We start from the raw sequence: 24,256 nt of genomic DNA, 5'->3' as shown, positions 1-24,256 counted from the left end.
GTCGGTTCTTAAGCACTGACCAGCCCACCACAGCTTCCCTGTATCTCCCCTCTGGACCCTGCAGGGATCGGCGGAACCCAGTTCCAAAACGCTAGAGCAGCTCTTAAAATATTTATTAAGGGCACCCGGGTGGCTCAGTTGGTTAAGCGTCTGCCTTCGGCTCAGGTCATGATCTGGGGATCCTGGGATCGAGCCCCACATCGGGCTCCCTGCTCAGCAGAGTCTGCTTCTCCCTCCCTCTACCCCTCCCCGTTTGTGCGCACACGCTCTCTCTCTCTCAAATAAAATCTCTAAAAAAAAAAAAAAAAAAAGAATACTTGTGGGCCATATAAAAACAGGTGGCAAACTCATTTTGGTCCAGGAGCCAGAGTTTCCAATCCCCACACTAGAGAGCAAAAGAGGCTTCCGGGCAGCCAGGACCGCGTGGGCATTCTACTCTCCCAGAGAGGTCTGGTCAATATGCAACCCCAAGGATGGCCAGTGAATGGCAATGCATGGGCCTCATTCTCCACCTGTGTCCATGACAGCCATCACGAATCTGTCACAGTCCTCCTTGCCACCACGCAGGAGCATGACCTCAAAATGCTGTCACAGCTCAGACCCCCACTAGTTGAGATCAGACTTGGCAGGTTAAGATATAACCCATCTTCCACTATGGCTCCAGGACAAAACAGGCTGGGAAGGAGGGAAAAAGGCATAGAGCTACCTCACAACGGTAAAGCTAGGGATTTAGCCAACTCTGAGCACTTACATCCAAAGTTGAAATTTGGAAAGGCGACTAGACGCTGGAATTTTGGGAAGGGGTGCCCAGGGAAGGAAGGGCGAGCAGGTCTGTCCCCAGCATGACAGAACTGAAAGCCCTGACTCCAGACCACATCCTCTTAACTTCTCTGCAAAATTTACTACCTCTTAAAAGTTGCAAAGGAGTGCAGATCCCCTCCATGCCTTTGAAGATACCCTTTGCTCTGCCTGGAATTCTTAATTCCCTCTTTTTTCACTTGGCAGGCTCCTACTTATCCCGCAAGACCCAGTTTAATGTCACATTCCCCTTGGAACCTTCCCAACTCTCCCACTCAAGATTAACCACTACCTTCACATTTCATGCTTGTTCAGCTATCTCTCTCTTATTGGCCTGGGGTCCTTCAGAGGGCAGAAGCTATGTTTGATCCATCTTGATAGCCCCTGACCCTATCCCAGTGACTAGCGTCACTCGATAGACACTCGATAAATGAATTCATGCATCTGGGTGGCCCAAGGCACAATGAAAGTGCTTCTAGGAGGGAAAGCTGTTTCTCCCACGAACTTTCCCTGGCTCCACAGTTTTAGGGAGACTCACTGTACAGCCTCTCATCACTGCCTGTGGCTATCGGCAGTGGTTTGTTGGTTGATTGAGGATCTGCCATGGGCCAGGAGCCAGTGGGTCCTCAAAGCTGGGAATGAAGAACGCAGAATCAAAGCCAGAGCTGGAGATAGCAGGAAGGAGCCGATGAAGGGACCAGGGTGGCCCCATGGGGATATTCAGGCTTAAGACCTACATTTAGGTCCGCAGCATCATGTGGATGCTGTTTGGTGTGTTGCCAAAGGCCAAGAGGCACAAGCCCAGGGATAGCCTGCTCGGTAGCATAGAAATATGGCTGGGTGCACCGCTAAACCACACCTCCCAGTCTCCTCTGCGGTTAGGTAGGCCATGTGACTCCATTCTGGCCAATCAAGACTGGGCAGTGGGCCAAGGTGATGACCTCACTTGCGGGTCCATGCCTTAAGCATTTCCCCCACAAGCCTCTGTGTTCCCACTTTGCCCACTTGCTGGCTGAACAAGTGGGGAGAGTGGCCAGCCTCTGAGGACCTGGAGGGAGGGAGAGCAACCATATGGTAGGGGCCCGAGATCCTGAGTTGGTGTGTAGAGGGGACCTACCCAGGAAAGCCACTCAATCAGGAACGTGCCCATGGACTGGTGTGAGCAAGAAATACACCTTGACCATGGGAAGCCATTACAAGGTCAGGCTGCATGTCACAGTTAGCCTGGGCTAAGAGAGAAACCTCTTGGTACTATCAGAGTCTCCAGTCCCATCCCTCGGTCCTCACCCAGGTCAGCAGCAAGATATTCGAGAAACAGCCATGGCTGCTCAGGACGGCTCCCCTCCGTCTCCCCGACCCAGTGCAGATGCTTCACTCACCAATGATGCCAAAGGAGAAAAGTGTCAGCTGCTTCCCTAGCTTGTCCATGCTTTTTTGTAGTGGGGTTTTAGGCGTCTGAAAGGATGAGAACAATGGGTTTGTGAGAGGAGATCCCAGTAGCGCCCCTCAGCTTCCGCCTGGCTTCTTTATACCTTGAGCGGAGTGACAATTCCACAGGCGGGCACATATATACAAACTCACTGACCTCTACACTTGAGAGCTGTGCATGTTAGCGTCTGTAAATTGTATCTTGACAACAAAATCCTAATAAATGTTGTTCAATAAAAATAAATTTTTAAAAGCGTGAAAAGCATGAACTCGTATTACCCACATCATCCTCGCTCCCCAGGAGTGGGCAGGGCTGCTGTAGGTAGCTGAGAGGAATCTCAAACCCCAGACTACCGAAAAACCAAAGCCACCACTGGCCCTTACCTCTTCAGCCTGCATCATCTTGAACACTTCTCCAAACTGGGACCTTTCCCCTGTTCCAATCACGACTCCCTGTGTTCAGGAGAGAGGAGCGTGAGGTCTGAAGCTGGAAGCCCGCTGGTGAGGGCAGCCAAGGTCCATGGGGCTTACCTGCCCCTTCCCACACTGCACCAGGGTCCCCATGAAGACAATGTTGCTCAGAGTGGTGAGGTCCCCTCCACCCGTCAGCGGGCTGTCCGTCTTACTGCATGGCTCGGCTTCTCCTGTGAAGCTGGACTCGTCCACCAGGAGGTCCGTGACCTAGAAAGGGAAGAGACGATGGACTCTGCCCCTTCACCCTGAGAACGGATTTTAAAAGCACAGAATGGACCACACTTCCCCTGTAAAACTTCTCAACTGGGAAAAGTCTCCTATGCATAAGAGATCGTGCCCCTGACTGCCAAGAAATAAGTCTGACCATTGGGCATCTATATAGTAGGCATGCATCTCTAAGCAGAAAACATCCCTCTGCTAGGACCTAGAGTTGGGCTGTAAATGATTTTTTCCCTGGGTTATCTGTACTGACCTGGCAGGATATTCAAATAAGTCTTTCTTGAACAAACTCCTAAGACTGTGTTGGCAGAGGGAAAAAATTAGATTCTTGGGGACCATCCCTGATACTCAGGGTCATTTCTAAAATCACAAACGAGAAGCCCCTGAGTTTGATATAGAATTCAGGAACTTCAGACATTTTTCTTAGGTGCATTAAAGAAAGCTTGTGTCTATGTTTACATTTGAAAGTGATCTTTAGGTTCTGAGAAATCACTGTCATTTTGCCAATTTATCAAAATGACTGGTCTGGCATTGACCGTGTCGAACAGAGGGGTGGCCTGGGAGATGCCTTTGGAGAGCAGCTGGGACTGCTGGTACCCAGCACAGAGTGCTTGCCTTTCCCGAACAGGTGTCTTCCAGAGACGCTGGCTCTGATGTCTGGTTTGGAAAGTGAGCCAGATTGCCCTCCTCAACCTCGGCCATAAAGTTATGGCTGTTTTCATGAGGATGTTCTGCCACTAGGTAATCCAAATCACGTTTTACAATGTAACAAAGTTTTGTTTTTCTTTTTTTAAATGTTGCCACAATTAAAAAAAAAAAAAAAAAAGCAACCAGGAAAACATAGGACAGTATCTGGCCCCGTCATGCCATTTACCAACAGATAGCAAAGAACACATCGAAATCAGGGAACCAGGATCAGAACATGGCCTCAGATGCCTCGAGGAACTGAACAAGCTTTGAATGTGTAGCCCCTCTTGAAAAACATGTCTCATACCTTCTGTAACATTAGTTAAAATTTTAATGTAATGTGTAATGTTAGAAAAAACTTAGGCAATGGCTAATTTAGAATATACCTTTCAAAGCATCTGTGCCTTTCTCCGGACATTCCACGTCCTGCCCACCTCAGAGACCCCCACACAATTCATGTGCTTTGAGCATCACTGAACCAGGTCATTCAGTGACAGCCTAAGGTTACATTAACACCAGAAACCACACACAGGGGCGCCTGGGTGCCTCAGTCGTTAAGCGTCTGCCTTCGGCTCGGGTCATGATCTCAGGGTCCTGGGATCGAGCCCCACATCGGGCTCCCTGCTCGGCGGGAAGCCTGCTTCTCCCTCTCCCACTCCCCCTGCTTGTGTTCCCTCTCTCGCTGTGTCTCTCTCTGTCAAATAAATAAATAAAATCTTGGGGCGCCTGGGTGGCTCAGTCGGTTAAGCGACTGCCTTCGGCTCAGGTCGTGATCCCAGGGTCCTGGGATCGAGCCCCACATCGGGCTCCCTGCTCGGCGGGAGGCCTGCTTCTCCCTCTCCCACTCCCCCTGCTTGTGTTCCTGCTCTCGCTACCTCTCTCTCTCTGTCAAATAAATACATAAAATCTTTAAAAAAAAAAAAAAAGAAACCACACACAGGCACAGCACACACACACACCAGGAAAGGAGGAGGGAGGTGCTCCCATTTCCAGAACTCCTACAATGTGCTAGGCCTTGCACCAAGCACTTCACAAGGCCTCTTAGTCTCCACACCCTCCAAGAAAGATGCTATTGGTTTCTCCGTTTTACATATGGGGAAACTGAGGCATGAAGAGTTTAAATAACTTGTTCCAGGTTATACAGCTACTTCATGTCACAGCAGAAGTGTGAACCAAGGCTCTGGTTCCAGAAACTGCACTCTTAACCATCTTGCAAAACTAACACAGACCCAGTAGGTATCACTCAAGAGGTGAGTCCCCTGTAACCAGAACTGTGCCAGATACTATGGAGGACATAGAAGGGGTCCAGGGTGATCTCTGCCCCTCAGGACCTTGCCATTTCAGCAAAGAAGACCAACTTAGAAAAGCCCTCTTCCTACAAACTCCCAAGAGAACAGTTAGATTGGCACTACTCAAATAGCGGCTGGTGAGTTCTCTACACTTGCAAATTTTAAAAATTCATAACCCCCTTTTATAAATATGCACACTGCCCTGGGATCCCAGGCCCCAAGGATGACAAGGGCTGCTCCTTGAATGTATAATAACCATGTCCCCCTTCCTAACAGAACCCCCACTGGGAATGGTATCGGGGGTTGGGGGTGGCCATGTGGCCCTCCTCCCACACAGTATTACTTCCCAGCCTCCCTTGCAACTTACAATGTCTCTACCTTCTGGACAATGGAATTCAAGAAATCACCAACAGTCCTGGGTAGGATCTGGGAAGGTGGCTGAGCTGACAGGCCCTCTTCACCCTTCTAGCTTCCTCCTTCTGCCTACCTGGGCCTTCGTTATAGTAGCTCCAGAAGCCATGGTACAAGCATGGGAAGGCAGAATGAGGGGGCTGGGAGAAGCCCTGGCTCTTTATTCCATGCTGGAGCCACCATATTGGCTCTGGACACTCCAATTCCAGTCTCTCATTATTCGAGAGAGGAGTAAATCCCTGACCCACTGAAGCCTATATATTTCTCTTAACTCTATTAACCACAAAGACAACCACCAGCTGATCTAGAGTTTGTATTTTTTTTATCTCCAGGACATCAAGGGCAAGTCAAAGGACTTCCTGGAGTAGCTCCTAACACAATGAAGGAAGAAATGGGGACATGGAGTCACCCAGCACCACTGGCTGCCGACACCACAGACTGCAGGAAGCAGAAATCAGCAAATCCCCATGGAAAGCAGGGATCTGGTTTCCAGAAAACACTGTTTAACTGTCTAACTGACATGTGATAATTTGAATAAATTGTACTTACTTGGAAAATTTGGCTTAGGTTTACAGTTGCATAAAGTTTAAAGCACATGGAATCTGTACCTAAATTTATGTTTGTTCACATTAAGTAACCCTGTAACAAAAACAGTAAGTCAATAGTGGGAAGGGAACCCCTCTATTGACTGAATCTGGGAGATGTAATTATTATAATCTGATGTTCTTGTCAGGTCTGATCTGCAGCAGAAGGCTTCGGAATGGGGAACAGGAGGGTAGAGCAGCTGGGTTGGGGGGATGATCTGGAAGAGGAGAGTGCCTGGGGAATCGGGGACTTGAGATGGGTCTTGAAGGATGACCAGACATTTGGTGAGTGAATCAGGCAGGGAAGGAAAAGAAGGCAAGGTGGGGGATTGACCATGCCTGAACTTGGTAATAACACGCTTGGTCAAAGCAACTGAGAGGAGGGGGAGGCCAAGAAAAGACCTCTCTTATCCCAGTACCCCACCAGCATTAACAGGACAGCGACCCCGTATGCTGAGCATGGGCACCAATTCACCCTCTTTGGGGTACAGATTCTTGGGGTGGGGTGCTGTCCCTGGTGCTGAAGCCATGGCAGGATGGAGAGCTGTCCTGCCCTTGAGCAGTACTGAATGGAGTGGGCACAGGCAAGAAGACAGGTTTGGTCCACATGGAGCAGAGCACTTGTGGAACGTGTGGTTGAACTCAACTGCATCTGGCATTGCTTAAGAAATTTGGATAGTGGGGCGCCTGGGTGGCTCAGTCATTGATCTTCTGCCTTCAGCTCAGGTCATGATCTCAGGGTCCTGGGATCGGGCCCCGCATCGGGCTCCCTGCTCGGCGGGAAGCCTGCATCTCCCTCTCCCACTCCCCCTGCCTGTGTTCCCTCTCTCGCTGTGTCTCTCTCTGTCAAATAAATAAATCTTTAAAAAAAAAAAAGAAAGAAATTTGGATAGTACCTTATAAGTAATGAGGAACCAGGAAAAGTCTTGAGCAGAGAAGAGAGGTGAATGAAATCACAAAATCATGTTAGATGTTGGAAGAGGCTATAATGGGATGGGAAGCCTACAGTCCAAGAAATACAGGTCAAGCGCAACAGAGGAAGGCTCTCGATGAAGGGTGGCGGTGGGCGTGGGCAGAAGAGCCAGCCAGGAGGAACAAGAGAATTGGCAGTAACTGGAACTAAGTAGGCATGTGGAAATAGGCAGAGGTCAGTAAGACTCAGAGCTTATTCTGGTCTACAGAACATCTTTCAATTAAGCATATTTAATCCTGAATATATTTCATTAAAGTCCATTTGGGATGGGCAGGAATCTTAGAGGTTGAGACTCAGTCAACACCCCAACCTTCCAAACCAAGACATGAGCTTTAACCCTTCCTCAGGTTTATTTGTTCTTTTTTTAAATTCCAACACCTTGATTTTTCTTTTCCCCACCCAGTGACACGTTTTTCCTTCTGACCTCCAGAACTGTAGGAGAATACACCTGTGCTTACACCACTCTGTATGTAGTCATTTGTTACAAGAGCCATAGGAAACAGAGACGGGGGGAACCCAGTGGGAGAGACAGGGAGCTGGAAAAAGTCAGAAAGAACAGCTGATTCCAGCAGGAAAGCACACAACGTGGGTGGTGACAGATGGGGTTCTGCAGCCCCCAGACCTGAATTCAAAACCTCCTCCCTCACTTACTGCTGCATGACCTCAGGTCGGCTGCTCAGTCTCTCCAGGCTTCTGTGTCCTTGTGCTCAAGTCAGAAAATTGAGTGGAGTTTCCTTAAGGTTGTTGGGAGATGGAGGGAGGCAGTTTCTACCCAGTGGTTAGCACAGACCTGACTTCATATATATATACATATTATACATATATACATATATATATATATATATATACATATATACATATATATATATATATATATATGCATGCATTAGTTCTCTCCAGAAGAGAGAAACAAGGAGGCAGGGAGTAAGGGTGAGTGTCTGGACCAAGAAGGAACAAAGCTGGTTGTGTGCGTGTGTGTGTGTGCGTGTGTGTGTGTTTGTGTGCGTGCTTGTGTGTAGTTTCTGGTGACCTCCCAGGCACCATGTCAGCTGAGGGGGTGAGTGGCTGAAAACAGTCAAAGCACAGAACCCACATGATACCAGAGGTCACCCAGAGGAGGTTGCACCTGAAGACAACTGAGGGCTCTGGTCACTTCCTGCTCATCTGCGGGCAAGCCTCCTCCTGTCTCTCACACCCAGTCAGCCTCCCACCTCGGACACAAAGCGTTACTTGGAGCCCTGACAGATCCCATTCAATACCCTTTTCATGCCAGAAATGGGAGAGGAAAAAGAAGGAGCCGTGTCCCTGCTCTACTGGCTGGTCCAGGTTAGCTTTCCCCCTAGACCTTGACCTTGGTTAACTGTGGGAAGAGAAAATGTTTTGTGACCCCCTCCCCACAGGATGCAAAGAGCGCTAGTACTTGGGTGACTTATTTTAAGAACGTTCTTGAACCTGCTGTTTCCTGGACTTAAATAGCTTTACACTACATATAAAGCTCTCCTGGATCTCAGAATTTAATAGCTGACACAAATATCCCACTGTGAATAAACAAAGCTATTGATTGTTCAGTGGAGTTGCAAAGTGCCAAAAGGGAAATCTGTAGTGTTTGTACCCAGTGGCAAGGAAGAAAGCATTCTGTGCTGTCCATAGCATTTAACAGAATAGAATAGCATTTAACATAAGCAAGTCAGGAAGAAAACTCGTTGAAACTGAGAGTTACCTGGGGGTTAAAAGCTGTTTCGGGGACTGCTGGGGAGGCAGGGAAGAGAGCACAGTGAAGCAAGCCACGTCACCGGGCTGAGCTTGTTGCAGGTCTTATCTCCTCAAGGTGGAACGAACGCTATCCCCTTTCATAGATGAGGAAACCAAGGCCCAGAGCGGCCAATCCTTCCCCAAAGTCATATACCAGGAGGTGCAGGGCAGGGGTGTGAAACCCAGGGCCCCCTGATCTCCAACACATGCCCGTCACTCACCCGTGACAGGCGCTGCTTGGAGCACTCTCCATTTATGATGTCATGTAATGCTAAGTCACCCTACAGCACCGTCATCGCCCATCTTACAAATGGGGAAACCGGGGCACACACAGGTTAAATAACTTGCTCCAAGTCACCCAGCTTGTGAATGACAGGCCCTCGGTTCAAACTCAGGCCAACAATCCTAGAGTTCCTGAAAACACATCCTCTGGAAAGAAATACTTCGGGGAGATAACCTGTCTAATCCTTTATCACTGAGAACTTTCAACAACTCTTTAGTATTCTTGGAAGGATTCATAAAATAGATTACCCCATCAACAGATCCCTCTGACCTGGACTTAACCTTTTCTCGGGAACCTGGGATTATCTCCGAGAGCCTCAGGGATTGTCCTGCAAGCCAGTGACACCCGGACACCCACAAAGGTCAGGGAAACAGCTTGCCCCCCCAACCCCGCCTGATGTCCCCAAACTACACAACTGTAAAAGCTTGGGCTACGAGTTACGTCTTCATCGGTCTGCTTCCCTCCTCGTCATTCAGCAATCTGGTATCTCCTCTTTCTGACATCAGAGTAGCTGTTTCTAGAAGCAACTCTTGCCTCATTTCTCAGCCCGAGCCTGGCTTAATTTGCTCCTGCAGCCTGCTGTAAACCAGAAACTCACGTCACCAAACTTTGTTAGGCTTTTACTGAAAATGGGAATAAATATTTTATGAAATACAACTTGAGGGGCTTTGTGTTTACAATGACCTTGCTTGCTAACTTCATGCCTTGTGTGTCAGCACACGTGTGTGTGTGCGCGTGTGTAACAGAGAATGCCTGCCTCCGATAAGCTAAGCGTCTGCGTATCGCCCAGACCAGGGTTCGGGACCCCTCACCTCAGTGAGACGGATGTCTGCAGGGATCCGGTCTCCGATCGAAAGAGACACAATGTCTCCAGGAACCAGGTCTCGTGCAAGCAGATGCTGGAGCTTTCCTTCTCTTATGCTGCATTTGAAATGGGAAAAAGCAAAAGCACGCTGATCACATCCCATTTTTGCACACTTTAATAAACCTGAGCAAAGAATAGAGAATCACACTTTCTCTTTCAGTTATGGACAAAACCCTGTGCCTTTATGGTTTTATTATATTTTAAATTCACATACCCTGAAAGACTTTTGGAAAAGTGTGTGGCTTCTGGGAGACCCCGGGCCTCATCTGAAAAGTGGGGCGACTACTACTGTTTACCCTGCCTGGAAACAAGGTGGAGCCGCATGGCTTCCAGAAGCTTCTGTAGGTGTAGGTCAGCAGCTCTAAAGCTTCCTAATGAAGTCAGCAGCTGGCAGCGCTTCTGTCCTCAGAGAAGACAGCACTCTGGCAATGGAGAGCTGAGTAGCATGGAAGAGCCTCATCAGAGCCGGGGTTGGGGGGGAGCATCGTAAGTCCCGGAGGAGCCTAGGACCTCCTTCCCCATCGGGCCATGACCCCTCCTCCAGGCTGTGCCGGGGACAATGCACGTGCTTCTATGCACAGGCTCCAGTGACAGCCCCCCCTCCTCGGATGCCGCAGCCGCAGCTGGACTCCTGCCCTACCCCTGGCCCTCTTCGATTCACCCCTACCCAGTGGCCAGAGAGCTCTGAAAATGCAAAAATCAGGTCACAACTCTCTCCCGCTCCAAACCTCCAATGGCTTTCAGTGACCTTGGACTCAAACCCAAAAGCCCTGCTAAGGCCCCCTTGACCGGGACCTGCCTCCTCCCCCGTTCCTGCTGCTCCCCATCAGGCCATCCAGCCTTCGAACACACCCAGCTCTTTCTAGTCTCAAGGTCTTGGCCAACCCTGGACGTTGAAGAGGACATTCCCCTCTCCTTTGTTAACAAAACTGACTCTTGTTCAGACATCCACCCTTTCGCCCAGAGCCGTCTGTTCTAGGGAGGGGGTCCTGACCGACTGAGACCATCAGGGTAACCCCATCCCCTTCCCACGATTGGCTTAGGCACAGGCACGTTCCGTAACACTGGTTTTTGAGACATGAGTGGACATTTGCTGGGGGCTCGAGAGAAAGGTCTCTTCATTCTGTAGACACACACATACACACGACCCCTTCTTCTGCTGGATCTTTCCATGTCTGCCTCTGATGCCAGGAGCTATGGCAGGAGTCTTGGGAGCACGAGCGGAGCCAGCCAGAGAACAGAGCCAATGAGCCGAGGATGGCAGGGTGAAGAAATCGAAGGACTCGGTCCTCGGAGCCTTCTCAAACCAACCACACTGGCCCTCCCACCTCACATCCCTTGCCATGAGATGACACGATTTCTCTGGTTTGTGCGGCTGAGCTGTCCATGTAGCCAAGAGCACCCATCAGAGATTCACCTGCTGTTCTCTCAGCTCTTCCCCTGGCTGGCTCCTGCTGCTCCTCTGGTCTCAACCTAAATGTCAGTTCCTCCCCAAACGTCAGATCAGGGCAGCCTGAGCAGCAGCTCTTCGGAGCCGTTCCCACTCTTCTACCGCGTGCTATGGCATCTCTGGGAGGTTTTTCTGTGGCTCCAGGTCTGGGACCCCATTTTGGCTTTAATGCACCTGCCACAGTCCAAAGTCAACTTGCTCCTTCACTTTATTACCTGCCTCCCCTGGGAGGAGTGTGAGCGCTCTGAAGGCCAAGCCCTCGTCTTCTGGCTCACCCGTGTAACCCCGGCACTATTCCTCCTGGCACACAGTAGGTACTCACTAAAGATGCACTGAGTGCACAGAGGATGGCGGGAACCCAAGAGAGACCTGCGTGGCAGGTGTTTCTTCTGGCTCGTACAACAGGCCTCAGATGCCGAGGCGGAGGCTGCTCATCTTTGGTGCCCTACCCACCTGCCTGCCACCGCTGTCCTTGAACATAAAATCATCTTTTAGAAGTGACTTCCGGGAACATCAATAATGCATACTATTCACCTGAAAGGCCAAGACTTGATATTTAAACTTAAGATCAGATCCTCAAATCACATAAATCATTTACATTTCTGTTTGTTCGTATGATGTCACACATCCCACATCTGGATTTCTGACAGCCCTGTTCGTCTACTTATTAAGCCCAGACATTTTTAGTGTCCCCAGTGAACCTTCTAGAATTGACTCACCTTCTCTCATGCTTCCACATCATCCTTTTTGTCTCTGTTATTCATTATTCTCTGCCTTGTATTACACACACACACACACACACACACACACACACGCGCCCCTCGCTTGCTGGCTCCTTGAGAGGTGGAACTCATCCCACTAGATCTTTCTATCCCCAGCCGTGGGGTGCAGTTGTGCCATTTATATCCAAATATATGTGAAGGTTCTTCCCCAAACATCACCTTTCAGGAAACAGAGTTACCATAGGTTTAAACCCTTCCGAAGCCCCTGGGGTCGTGAGATACTTTCAGTTACTGTCTTTTGAGCAACACGTGCAGATCTGGGAAAGACACGCAGCCCCCGACCTCAGCAGAGCTGGTCAGCGGAGGGGGCGCAGACCTGGACCTTTTCTGAACTCAGTCCACTTCTACAAGGAGAGTAAGCATGTGGATTACTGGCGTACTAGAAATTACATGGAGAAAAAGCCGGGCGCCAAACCCTTTCTCCTCCGTGTGGGGGGCCCCAGCCGCTGCTCTAAGCCTCCGCTGCGCACGACGGCAGCCCCGAGCCCCCACCAGCCAGTTACGCTAAGGGAGATGAAGAACTCACTTCCCCCGTCGCCCCAGCCACACCCGGGTTCTCAGGGGTCATATGTGAGCAATGGTGCCGCACTGGACAGCGCGGGTTACAGAACATCCCAGCAAGTTCTAGCGCACAGCACTGTGGTTTGGTCCTTCCTTTCTCCTTTGAGGGCTCTGTGATGGCTAACAGGAGGCCCCGTGGAAATGACGAGGCAGGAAAGAGGCTGGTGGGACCGGCTGGCGGTCACCCTTGTGCCATCTCGCCCCACAGTCCAGCGGCCTGAAGCCTCGGCCCGTTCCAGCCCTGCATCACCAGCTCCTCCCATTCCCTCTTGGAGAATTTAATGCAACTTCTGAATGCTCTCTGCAGGAAAAATGGGCACAGCTTTGCCCACCATACCGCCCTCTTCCCCAAGCCATTCCCGCTGGCTGTGGCCCCAGCCCAGGCACCCTGATTAGACCCTGATGAGAGACTCGAGGCCCAGAGAGGTAGAATGACACGCCCAAGGACACACAGTAATCTGTTGGCAGGGCAGGTGCCAGGTCTCCCGACCCCCAGACAGACATGGTCCTCTTCCATCACGCTACAAGTGACAGAAACTTTGCCCAACTTTTGCCAAACTCACCAGCCCACCGACGCCTCCGATGAACCAGAAAGTTCCAGGGAAACTCTGACTTACCAGTTACATTCGGGAGGAACCAGCTTGCTTAGCTCTTCTAGTGATTTCTCCGACCTGTATTCCTGGCAGGCAGCACATGGAACATGATAATCAAGGGTGGGAACTCCACACTGCCACACCATGGTTACCCTGACCAAGACCACAGGAACTAATTACACACCTGGATGAAGGCGACAGTGACCACGATCAGCACGGCCTAGGGAACAAACGGGGAGGGTGGCGTGAGCACCCAGCTGTCGGGTGAGTGAGTGAATGAGTCCATGGAAGGTGGGACACAGCACCTCCCCTTTCCAAATAAATTTCCTTTCTTCTTGCAAACCAAGCACAAAGAAATTTATAAAACAGATGAGCCGCCTCCCCACGCCCCGAAAAAGAACAGAAAAATCATCCCAAATTCTGGCATCCAAAGGTTCACATTTTAGGGTACCCTTTTAGATTTTTCCACATAGACATACAACACAGGATCCTATGATACAGACACATTCTTTTATAAACAGCCTTTTCACACAACATATTGTAAATATTGTTCCACGATATCAGAAGATATGGACGAAGCTTCAGCCTTTTAAACAGAGGAACAAATACTATTGCTTGGAAGGAGCCTGCTTTTGCATTTTAAAAGAGCACATGACAGACAGAGGGAAGCAGGAATGACAGTCATCAAAAGGTATTCAGTAGGAGCCAGATATAAAAGGTTATATATTGTATGATTCCATTATATAAAATATCCACAGAGGTCATAGAGACAGAGAGCCGACTGGGGTTTGCCAGGGGCTGGGAGGCGCCCTGGGAGGGATGGGAAGGGGGAATGGGAGGGTTCTGGGAGGGGTGGAGAGGGGGAAGGGGAGGGGTCTGGGGAGGTGGGCTGGGAGGGGTGGGGAGAGGGAAAGGAGGGGTCCGGGGAGGGGGATGGTAGGTAGGGTGGGGGAGGGGGGCTTCCTTTTAGGGCCGTGAAGTATTTTGGCGCTAGCTAGACCTGGTGGTTGCGCAGCGCCGTGAATGTGCTAAATGCCACTGGATTGTATGCTTTAAAATGGTTAATTTTTTAACCATGTGACTTTCACCTAAATTAAAAAAAAAATTCTTTTTAAATAGGTGCTCAGCGGTTACATCCAGGGAAGGGCTTACAAATGATAGCTTTGTGCGGCATGCACAGTGGGGTCATGGAAGAGAACTTCACTGCAGCGTTGTTCCCCAAAGAAAGACACCAGAAGCCCCCCGGGGTATCTACCAAGACAGTGATGGCAAAATGACCCAGGACACCTCCACGGGGGGGGGGGGGGCTGTAAGAGAAGGACAAGGATTTGCTTTCCTTTCTTTCTGCTGTTATTTCCTATTTTTTTCTCTACAGCCACACTCTTTTTCCTTGAATAAAATATGCCAAGACTCTGCAAGCCCCTTGGCAGTGGGGTCTGGGAGGCGGCGCAGCCCCCCACCCTCCCCACTCACCATGGCGATACTGACGGCATCCTCGTACTCCTTCGTGAGGACGCTCACCAGGGCGGAGGCCAGGAGCAGCAGGATCAAGGGGTTCTTAAACTGCAGAGAGAACACAGGGTGGCGGGGTAAGGGTGCAGGGTTCTCTTCTAGTCCCTCAGCTCTGCGCTCAGGGCCGGGCTTCCAGGCCAGCACTACAGTGACCCGCCCCCTCCAAAGGTTCTCCTCCACCCCAAATCCTCCCCCCCCACTGCAGTTTCATTGACACTGACTTCCTGGGGGTCATCCAACACTGTGCCTGTCCAGACAGCAGCCCTGGCCCTGCCTTGGAGTTCTTGGTCTCCACGACACTGAGCCTGTCACATCTCCACGACACTCCAGGTCCCAGCCCCTCTGGTGGCTTGCCAGCTCTGGTCCAGCATGGCCAAGGGGTCCCCTTTGCTACGCCAGGTCCCCAGTGCCATGTGTCCCAATCACACCAACCTGCTCCTGTAACTGCCTCTGGGGGCTCCAGGGGTGTCCCTCCTGAGAACACGTGCCACAGAAACTTCCCAAGAGGATTTTTACTTTATTGCCTTATGTATCTACTCCCTCGTTTCACAGATCTATTACATAGTAGCTCATGTTACAGCCCATTGAAAGGAAACATAAAAGACAAACTCACAAAAACAGGAAGAGAGAGAGTGGACCAAAGATCAAGATCAAAGTAGGAGTTAAAATACCAATATGCTAGCCCTATTTTTGTGGTTTCAAATGGGGCTGTGCGTTTGGCCTTGAGCTTCCCAGCAGCCAAGGCAAAAAGAGAAACATGATCAGATGTGTGATTCATGCTGCTCATGAAAAGAAGCACATCAGTGTCATACCAGTATGGTGCATGAAGGGATTTAATGCCCCTTACTCCCCACCCCAGACTTGCTGGGCTTTGTCTCCTCTGAATGAGGGACAGGACATTTTGGGGTAATGTCACCAGCAGCCCTGAGTTAGCCACAGCATCTATTTTGAATCCTCAAGACTGAACAACTTGACAACATTCTACCTTCTTAGCTACAATCTTTCTATGATTGTATCAAGAACTTGAAACATGCATCAAAGTTTCTGAGATGGACCTTATTTAATTAGCTACAGGCTTCTCCAGAGGGTGAAGACTTCCGGATATAAATAAACCATCGGTTGATATTGTGGACTTCGTAAAGCATTCCATGGGCATGAAGTCACAGATTAGAAAAAGGCCTTAGATTAAAACAGTTTCAGGGACACATCACCCAAAAGCCAAAGGTAGGATTTGTTCAGGCTTCACTTCGAACAAAACTGTAAAGCGGCGTCTTTGAGGCCTGCGGGGAAAACGGACTGCGGACTTGGCACGGGAAGTGGACCAGGCCAATGAAGTGAAAAATGGTACTAGCGGAACAAGAGTATTGTCGTTACGGTTAAAAAAAAAAAGGGGGGGCAAGAAAAAGGAACACGTCCTCTAATGATAGAGATACATAGGAAAGTACAGACAGCAAAAGGATTTAATATCTTGAATTTATTTTAAAATACTACAGAGAGGGGCGCCTGGGTGGCTCAGTTGGTTAAGCGACTGCCTTCGGCTCAGGTCATGATCCTGGAGTCCCGGGATCGAGTCCCGCATCAGGCTCCCTGCTCGGCGGGGAGTCTGCTTCTCCCTCTGACCCTCCTCCCTCTCATGCTCTCTGTCTCTCATTCTCTCTGTCTCAAATAAATAAATAAAATCTTAAAAAAAATAAAATAAAATAAAATAAAATACTACAGAGAAAAAGGGAAGGATAAAAGTGGGTCAAATAGATGGATAATTATTGAAGGCAGATAATGGATATGTGGGGGTCTTTATACTATTCTCTCTACTTATGCATATTTTTGAAATTTTCCCTAATGAAAGATTTTTAAAAAGGTTTTGGCCAGTGAAGTCCCAATTTTGGTTCTGAGAGCATCTGACAGCGCTGGACGTGGGTGGGTCTGGGGGAGCTTGCAGAGGGAGGGGCTGCACTCGGAGCTGCCTGGCGGAGCTCACGGCCAAGTCCACACACTCGCCAGTGGAGGTGGACAACCCCTTTCTTCAGAAATCCGGGTAGGATGAAGTCCAAGAGCAGAGGGAAACTCGAGCTCAGGAAAGCCCAGTGGAGGGTGCATTACGTCCAGGGCTGCTGTGATAAATGACCACAGCCTGGGGGCTTAAGAGAACGTCGTAGGCGGATTCTCTCACACTTCCGGAGGCCAGAACTCCAAATGAAGGTGTTGGTAGGGCCAGACTCTCTCTGGTGGTTCTGGGAGAGAATCCTTCCTGCAACTTCCAGCCTCTGGTGGTGGCCTGCCATTGTGTTGTTCTTGGCTTGTAGACACACCCCTCCAGTCTCTGCCTCTGTGGTCACATGGCCTTCTCCTCCCTGTGGCTATCTCCATGTATCTCCCCTCTTCTTATCAAGAACACCAGGCATTGGATTTGGGGCCACCCTAATCTGGTAGGACCTCATCTGAACTAGTCACATCTGCAAAGACCTTATTTCCAAATGAGGTGCTATTCTGAATTCCAGGCCAACACGAGTTTGAGGGGGACACTATTCAACCTAGTAGAGAGAGGAAAAACACCTCAGTCCAGCAGAGCTAAGAGTAAGATTTCATTTCAGCCCTGAGCCCATCACAGACTTGCCACCCCGTTGGATAGAAGTGAGGTGAGAGATGCACAAACAGGGGCCGAACACCCAGCACGCACCACGCACCGGGATTCTCCAGGCCACCTTCTGAAGCTCGGTTAACCTCACATGAGCCTGGCCTCCCCTGCCTCAGGGCCTTTGCACTTTCCCCTCTTGCACATCCTTCCTCCAGACCCTCACACAGCTCCCTTCCTCACTTCATTCAGGTTTCTGCTCAAAGACTGGCCCCTCAGGAACCAGTCAAACAGCTCCCCTGAGCATGCAGTCCAAAATAGCTGCCCTGTGATCACTTCCTAGCACCTGTCCTGACTCGTTTCTCCCCACCACACTCACTGGCTGATGCATTACATATGCCCCAAAGCAAAGCTGGTCTGGCTGCCGCTCCCTGCACAGTGCCCAGCCCATGGCCAGGAACATGAAAAGCACTGACCTAGAACGAATGAGTCCATGAAACAGCAAGCACTTTGGGCGGGGAAACCTGAGGCTTGGTGGGGTGAGAGCTCCTACTCAAGGTCACCTAGCAGAGCAGAGATCAGCACAGGTTCAAGTCCTCCTGCGCAGGTCACTTCCATAATATGCCACCTGGCTCCCTGCCCTCCCCTCCCTCCAGGCTACACCCACCCAGGACTCTGGGAGCAGCAGGTCTATTTCTGGACAACAGGCCCCTCCAGCCATGGGCTCAGGGCTAGCTCAGGGGTGTGCAGTCCTGGCCGGGGCCACTCTGAGTGCTGGGACCGGTGCTGGTCTCTAGCCAGGCCTGGATCAAGTGCCACCTTGAACCCCGATTCCAATCCCATAGGCTCAGCCCTTGCCTGAGCTGGACCTGGACAGTCCTTCAACACTGACATCACCAGGTGCCCTCCTTCCCCATCTTCAGACCATCCCAAGCACCTGCCCAGTCTCATCCAACACAAGCGAGTCACCAGGAGACCCAGCAAACAGATGCCACACCCAACGGGAAGGTCCCACCACATGCCACTAGGGCTGCTCTGGCCATGGGTGGATGGCTAGACTCTTCCTGGCTGGGGCCCTTCTGAGCCCACACATAAAGGGAGTCAGGCAGAAAGGTGGTCTGCTACAGTTAACAATAAAGCCAACCGACATTTTACTGAGCACTTCCCATGTGCCCTGCTCTATGCTAAATGCTTCACCTGCACCATTTCTTAGCCTCTTCCTAACCCGATGACACAGGTACTGTTCAGTATCCCTGCTTGAAAAACGAGCAACCTGAGGCTTTGAAAGAAACTGAACTGTCCAAGGATTCATGTAGGTTAGCCCGATCCAAAACCTGTGTTCTTAACTGCTACACTTCAATTAGGGCCAACTGGTAGACATGGCATGGGGGGTACAACATTTATTAAGTCCTTAACATGTGCTAAGCTGTCCTTTTCTCATGTAAAACTCAGAACAGTGGGTATTAGATCCATTTTCTAGACAGGGAAAACTGAGGCTCAGGGAGGTTCAATAACTTGCTCAAAGTCACAAGGCTAGAAACTGGGATTTGAACCCTAATCTACCGCTGCCTTATGATTCTGGGGCAACATGTCTTGAGTCATGCCAAGGTAGAATTCCTAATGGTGATTCTCTTGAGACAGAGAGGTAGGGCAGCCTTGTGGAGAGCTCCCGGTCACTGGAGGACATGGGCAGGATAATCCTAACACCTGGCACAGAGCAAGTGCTCAGCGAATGTAAAGAACTACTAAGTGAGCACAGACGATTTTCCGTACTCGTCGAGGATGGAAAAACACGGCCATCGGGAGCAGTCTTCCAGTCCTGCGAGGATGCCCACAGACGCATCCCTGACCTGACAAGGCTAAGATGAATAAGCAGGTTCCCTGCTCTAAGAAATTTAACAGATCTCACTCCTGGAAAGGCCCTGGCTGGCGTCTGAAGGAGTGTTAACAGGGCAGAGGCAGGAGGGAGGATGGCCGCGGAAACGGGAGAGCGGTCCTGGCGGGAGGGGCAGCCAGAGCAGGACAGACCGAGGCCCGGGGACAGAAGGGAGACTGTCCATCCCCACCGCCCGTGTCAGCTTGCTTCCGTGAACTCCAGCTTCTAGGAGCCGCCGCCGCTTCCTTCCAACCCTGGGGTTCCGGGAAGCTTTCGGGCTGGCTAGAGCCACCTGCGGACCCAGGAGCTGATTTTGGTGCCAAATGCGTCAAGGAATCACATCCCCAGTGTGCAGAGACCTAACCAATGAGTGGCGTGGGGACTGGAGGAGAGTAGAGCCTGAGGATGCTGCAAGGAGGGCTGTGATTGGTCCCCAACCGACCAATCACGAAACTTGAAACGCTGAGCCAATAGGAAGGCTGCTGAAGCCTGGGGCAGCCGGGGAACCGCAGACTGGAGCGGAAGTGTCAGGGATGGGAGGGAGTTCAGGAGACCAGGAGGGGAAACCGAGGCAGTCTGAATGCCTTCGGGTATCTGGGGTAGTCAGCCTGTTAACTGGGGTTTCTGAATGGATACCGGGTAGGTGGTGGGGGTGCTGACTTCTAGACCAGAACTTGCAGCCATGTGTCTTTCAAATTTTTCTTTCCTCCTCCCAGGGGCTTCCAGGCATCCGACTTGTGCGATCCATTCGGCATGGTGCCAGCACCGAGGGCAGAGGCCAAGAAGGGCAGGGGCTCTGGAGCCAGCTGCCTGGCTTTACTCCCTAGCATGCCACTTACTGCCGTGGGACATTAGGCTCCAGCTGCCAAACAGACTACAGGACAGCCAGTTAAATTTGAATTTCAGATAAACAAGGGACAACTTGTTTGGTATAATTATGTCCCATGCAACATTTGGGACATACTTATATTAAAGTAACTGTATTTATCTGAAATTCAAACTTAACAAGGCATTCTGTATCTTTATTTGCTAAACCTAGCAACCCTACACAGCCTGGGGGAAATATTTCAACTTCTCTGTTCACCCTCCTCATCTCAAAATGAAGATTAAGAGGAAGATGAAGTGATGGGGCGCCTGGGTGGCTCAGTCTTTAAGTGTCTGCCTTCAGCTCAGGTCATGATCCCAGGAGCCTGGGATTGAGCCCTGCATCTGGCTCCCTGCTCGGTGGGAAGCCTGCTTCTCCCTCTCCCGCTCCCCCTGCTTGTATTCCCTCTCCCGCTGTGTCTCTCTCTGTCAAATAAATAAAATCTTAAAAAAAAAAAAAAAAGAGGAAGATAAAGTGAGTTAATGCTTACTTATTTACTCACTCAGCATGGTGCCCAGCATGTGAAAAATCCTCTATGAATGTAACAACTATTATTCATGATCGTGGCTGCCTGGGTAGTTTCAGATCTACTCATGGCCATCTCTCCTGCTGGCTAAAACCAGCCTGAATGAGCAGGGAGCCTTCTTCATCTTTGCACCCCTACACCCCAAGACTGGTCCAAAGACACCCCCAATCAATATTTAAAGAATGAATGACTATCCCACCCTCTCTGGCTTTTACAAGTTAATGCAAGGAATGACACCTACCTGATCAAGATATTTCTTCCACACGGGTTCGGTGTTATCAGCGACAAATTCATTCCAGCCATGGACCTGTCTCCGTTGTGACACTGAGAACTCAGACAGCCCATTTTCTAAGTCCACCTGGAATGACACGGTTAAGCACGGGCTCACCGATGGGCCCTGAGCGGCCAGGGAGCCCACCTCACAGAAGTCCCACTTCAGAAGCCAGTCGCGTCCAAAATGGACCAGGAAATTGGATTGTCCACAAAGGAGAAGGAACTTGTTCAAAGACCCCGAGCAAATAGGAACAGAGAGAGAAGGAACACCCACAGGCCAGTTCTTTCTCACTTTCCTGCACTTCTGCCCTATAATTACAGCAGAAAAGACAACCTTAAGCCTAAATTTCAATGAGATTGTAGCAGGGAGGATTCAATGGGGTTGTATGGGGGGATTCCAGAAATACAGAAATGCTTATATTTTCTTCTTTAAAAAAAAAAAAAAAACAGGTCTTGGGAACCTGAAAAGCTGCAGCTGCTATACATCACGGTATGGGGATTCCTCAAAAAATTAAAAATAGGATCCCCACGCGATGCAGCAGTTACCGTTCTTGGCGAAGAGATACCAAAAGAGGTGGGTCTCGAAGGGATGTGTGTACACCCATGTTCAAAGCACTGCTATTCTTTTTTTTCCCCAAAGATTTTTATCTGTTTGTTTGTTTGAGAGAGAGAGTATGAGTTGGGGGAGGAACAAAGGGGGAGGGAAAAGGAGGGGGTAAGAATCTCAAGCAGATTCCCTGCTGAGCGGGGAGGCGGATGACACAGGGCTCCATCCCATGACCCTGAGATAATGACCTGAGCTGAAACCGAGAGTCAAGTCAGAGGCTTAACCAACTGAGCCACCAGGCGCCCCAAGCAGCGCTATTCTCAATAGCCAAGAGGTGGGAACAGCCCAGGGGCCCAGTGGTGGCTGAGTATACCAGTCAGGAAAAGGCAGACTATATGATCCCACTTACATGAGGTGGTGCAAGTAGTCAGATTCCCAGAGGTGAAGAGGAGGAGGTGGGTGCTAGGGGCTGCGTGGTGTGCAGCGGGGAGTTACTGTTTCATGCAGACAGAACCTCAGTTTTGCAAGATGCAAAGAGTTCTGGAGGCTGGCTGCACAAAATGGGCTCAATATTCCTGAACTGTACATCAACAATGCTTAAGACGGCAAATTTTACATTGTGCATTTTACCATAATTAAAAATTAAAAAGAAAACAGAAAAAAGGCCCCTCCATAGAAACAATAGCTAAAATTATTATATTGTACATACACTGTGCCACATACAATTTCAAGTCCTTTATACAAACTAACATTAAATCGATAATTATGTAAGGCAACCTTGTTGTTCTGGTTGCAGCAAAGGTATCCTTGTTTTTAAAAAGTCGGCAACAAGAAAGTTGTACGGGGTGAAAGAGGTGACAGGGAAAGCTGAACTGATTTCTAGATTCATTTCAAGAGAGAAAGAAAACCAAACTTGTTTGCTGGACAGGGAAGACATCTAGGTGAGGCAAGACTATTTCCTTCCCTTAATACTAACAAGCAGGACTTGAATTTAAACAGATGTTTGAATTATTCTCAAGAAAACGCTGGCATGATGGGACGCCTGGGTGGCTCAGTCGGTTAAGTGTCCGACTCTTGCTTTCGGCTCAGGTCATGATCTCAGGGTTGTGGGATCGAGCCCCACGTCAGGCTCTGTGCTGGGTATGGAGCCTGCTTGGGACTCTCTTTCTCTCCCTCTGCAGCCCCCCACTCCGACTCTCTCTCTCCAAAAAAGAAAGAGGGAGAGAGGGAGAGAGGGAGGGAGGGAGGGAGGGAGGGAGGAAGGAAAAAAGGCTGGCACGAAACACAGATTTCTAATTGTCTTGAGAGTGTGGCATATGCCCCTTTATTAGTGGATTTTTATTTCCTTTCCCAAAGTGTGGTGGGTTATGCGTAAATACACACACAGACACACACACACACATCACTATGCTCAGTTTTCTAAGTAAATTAAAAACAGAAGGCAAGCAACATTCTTTAGCCTCAGAGAAGAGTGTCATGGAGGGAAGGTGTTGTTTGGTTGGGTGTTTGTGTGTGTGTATGTTTTCTTGCATTGGCCCGGAAGTCAAATTCACTTGAGAAACATGTAAGGGTTTGGTTTCAGTAATTGCAAACACCCTGGATTATAAAGGAGGAAGTGTGTGAACAGGGGGTGATTAAAAGCTTGAACTTTCTTGTCAGACCACCCGGATTCAAGTCTCACTGTACTCCTTTGGAACCATGTGGGTTCCCATGTTCTCTGGGTCTCTGAGTAAGAGAAACAAGGATATAGAGATTGGGGAGGGTTCCTGTTCTCTGGCAAGGACCCCATGAGGGTTGGTTCCGTTGACAGCAATGATGATGACAGTCCACGTGGGACATCAAAACAGTTCAACATCAGCAGCATTTTCTAGCAATGATGATAAAAATGTATAATTTGTGTTGCTTTCTTCTGAAGCTAAAAACCTTACCATACTAGCCTCAAAGGCAAATTCAATACTTACATAAAATGCTTTGGCCAAATCTTCTTTGTGGCATTTGCTTGCCTCCTTGGGTGACAGAGCTGCAACTGTTTTCTCTTTTTCAATGGCTTTCAATTCACACTGCCCACCAATCTGTGAAAAAAGCAGGATTGCTGTTAAGTGAATTGTAATTTTGTACTGATATGCTGTTTTCAAAGTATTAACATACACAGAGAAAATGCACATATCTTAAGTACAGCTCAAATTCTCACAAACTGACCCATACAGCCAGCCTCCAAATCAAGAAACAGACATTACCAGCCCCTAGAAGCTACTCGTGCTCCCCTCCCACTGGAGGAAGGGTGACGACTGTCATGGTCTCTGTCACCATAGGTTTGGCCAGGTCTGAACTTCATATATAAAAAGTAACCTGCAATAGCTACTCTCCCATGTCTGCTTCCTTCCACTCAACGGTGTTAGTGAGATTCATGCATGACCTGCACGCAGGGATGGCTGCTAATTTTCATGGCTCTTTAATATTCCACTGACTGAGTATCACAATTTATTTATCTGTTCTACTCTTTTTTTTTTTTTTTAAAGATTTTCTTTATTTATTTGAGACAGAGAGAATGAGAGACAGAGAGCATGAGAGGGAGGAGGGTCAGAGGGAGAAGCAGACTCCCTGCCGAGCAGGGAGCCCGATGCGGGACTCGATCCCGGGACTCCAGGATCATGACCTGAGCCGAAGGCAGTCGCTTAACCAACTGAGCCACCCAGGCGCCCTATCTGTTCTACTCTTGATGGACCTTTGGGTTGTTTCCAGTTATTGGTTATTACTGATGTATCTCTTTTTTTTTTTTAAAGATTTTATTTATTTATTTGACAGAGAGAGACACAGCGAGAGAGGGAATACAAGCAGGGGGAGTGGGAGAGGGAGAAGTAGACTCCCCGCTGAGCAGGGAGCCTGATGCGGGGCTCGATCCCAGGACCCTGGGATCATGACCTGAGCCGAAGGCA

At 49.6% G+C, this 24,256-nt stretch overlaps 1 protein-coding gene across 1 annotated transcript in view; it reads right to left on the bottom strand.

Moving 5' to 3' along the window:
• The window catches only part of ATP2C2 (ATPase secretory pathway Ca2+ transporting 2), a 63,365-nt gene that overhangs the window by 21,133 nt on the left and 17,976 nt on the right, over nt 1-24,256 (bottom strand). The window contains exons 2-10 of the mRNA XM_021705693.2: nt 23,282-23,392; nt 20,742-20,858; nt 14,623-14,712; nt 13,334-13,369; nt 13,174-13,235; nt 9,711-9,819; nt 2,758-2,907; nt 2,611-2,679; nt 2,178-2,253 (exon numbers count right to left, since the gene is read on the bottom strand). Coding sequence (XP_021561368.1) covers nt 2,178-2,253; nt 2,611-2,679; nt 2,758-2,907; nt 9,711-9,819; nt 13,174-13,235; nt 13,334-13,369; nt 14,623-14,712; nt 20,742-20,858; nt 23,282-23,392 — 820 coding nt within the window. The remainder of the gene's footprint in view (nt 1-2,177; nt 2,254-2,610; nt 2,680-2,757; nt 2,908-9,710; nt 9,820-13,173; nt 13,236-13,333; nt 13,370-14,622; nt 14,713-20,741; nt 20,859-23,281; nt 23,393-24,256) is intronic.

This window comes from Neomonachus schauinslandi, chromosome 16 (genome assembly GCF_002201575.2).
Source record: "Neomonachus schauinslandi chromosome 16, ASM220157v2, whole genome shotgun sequence".
NCBI lineage: Eukaryota > Metazoa > Chordata > Mammalia > Carnivora > Phocidae > Neomonachus > Neomonachus schauinslandi.
Note: the sequence above shows the minus strand (reverse complement) of the source record. Positions and strands in the feature narration are given on the sequence as shown.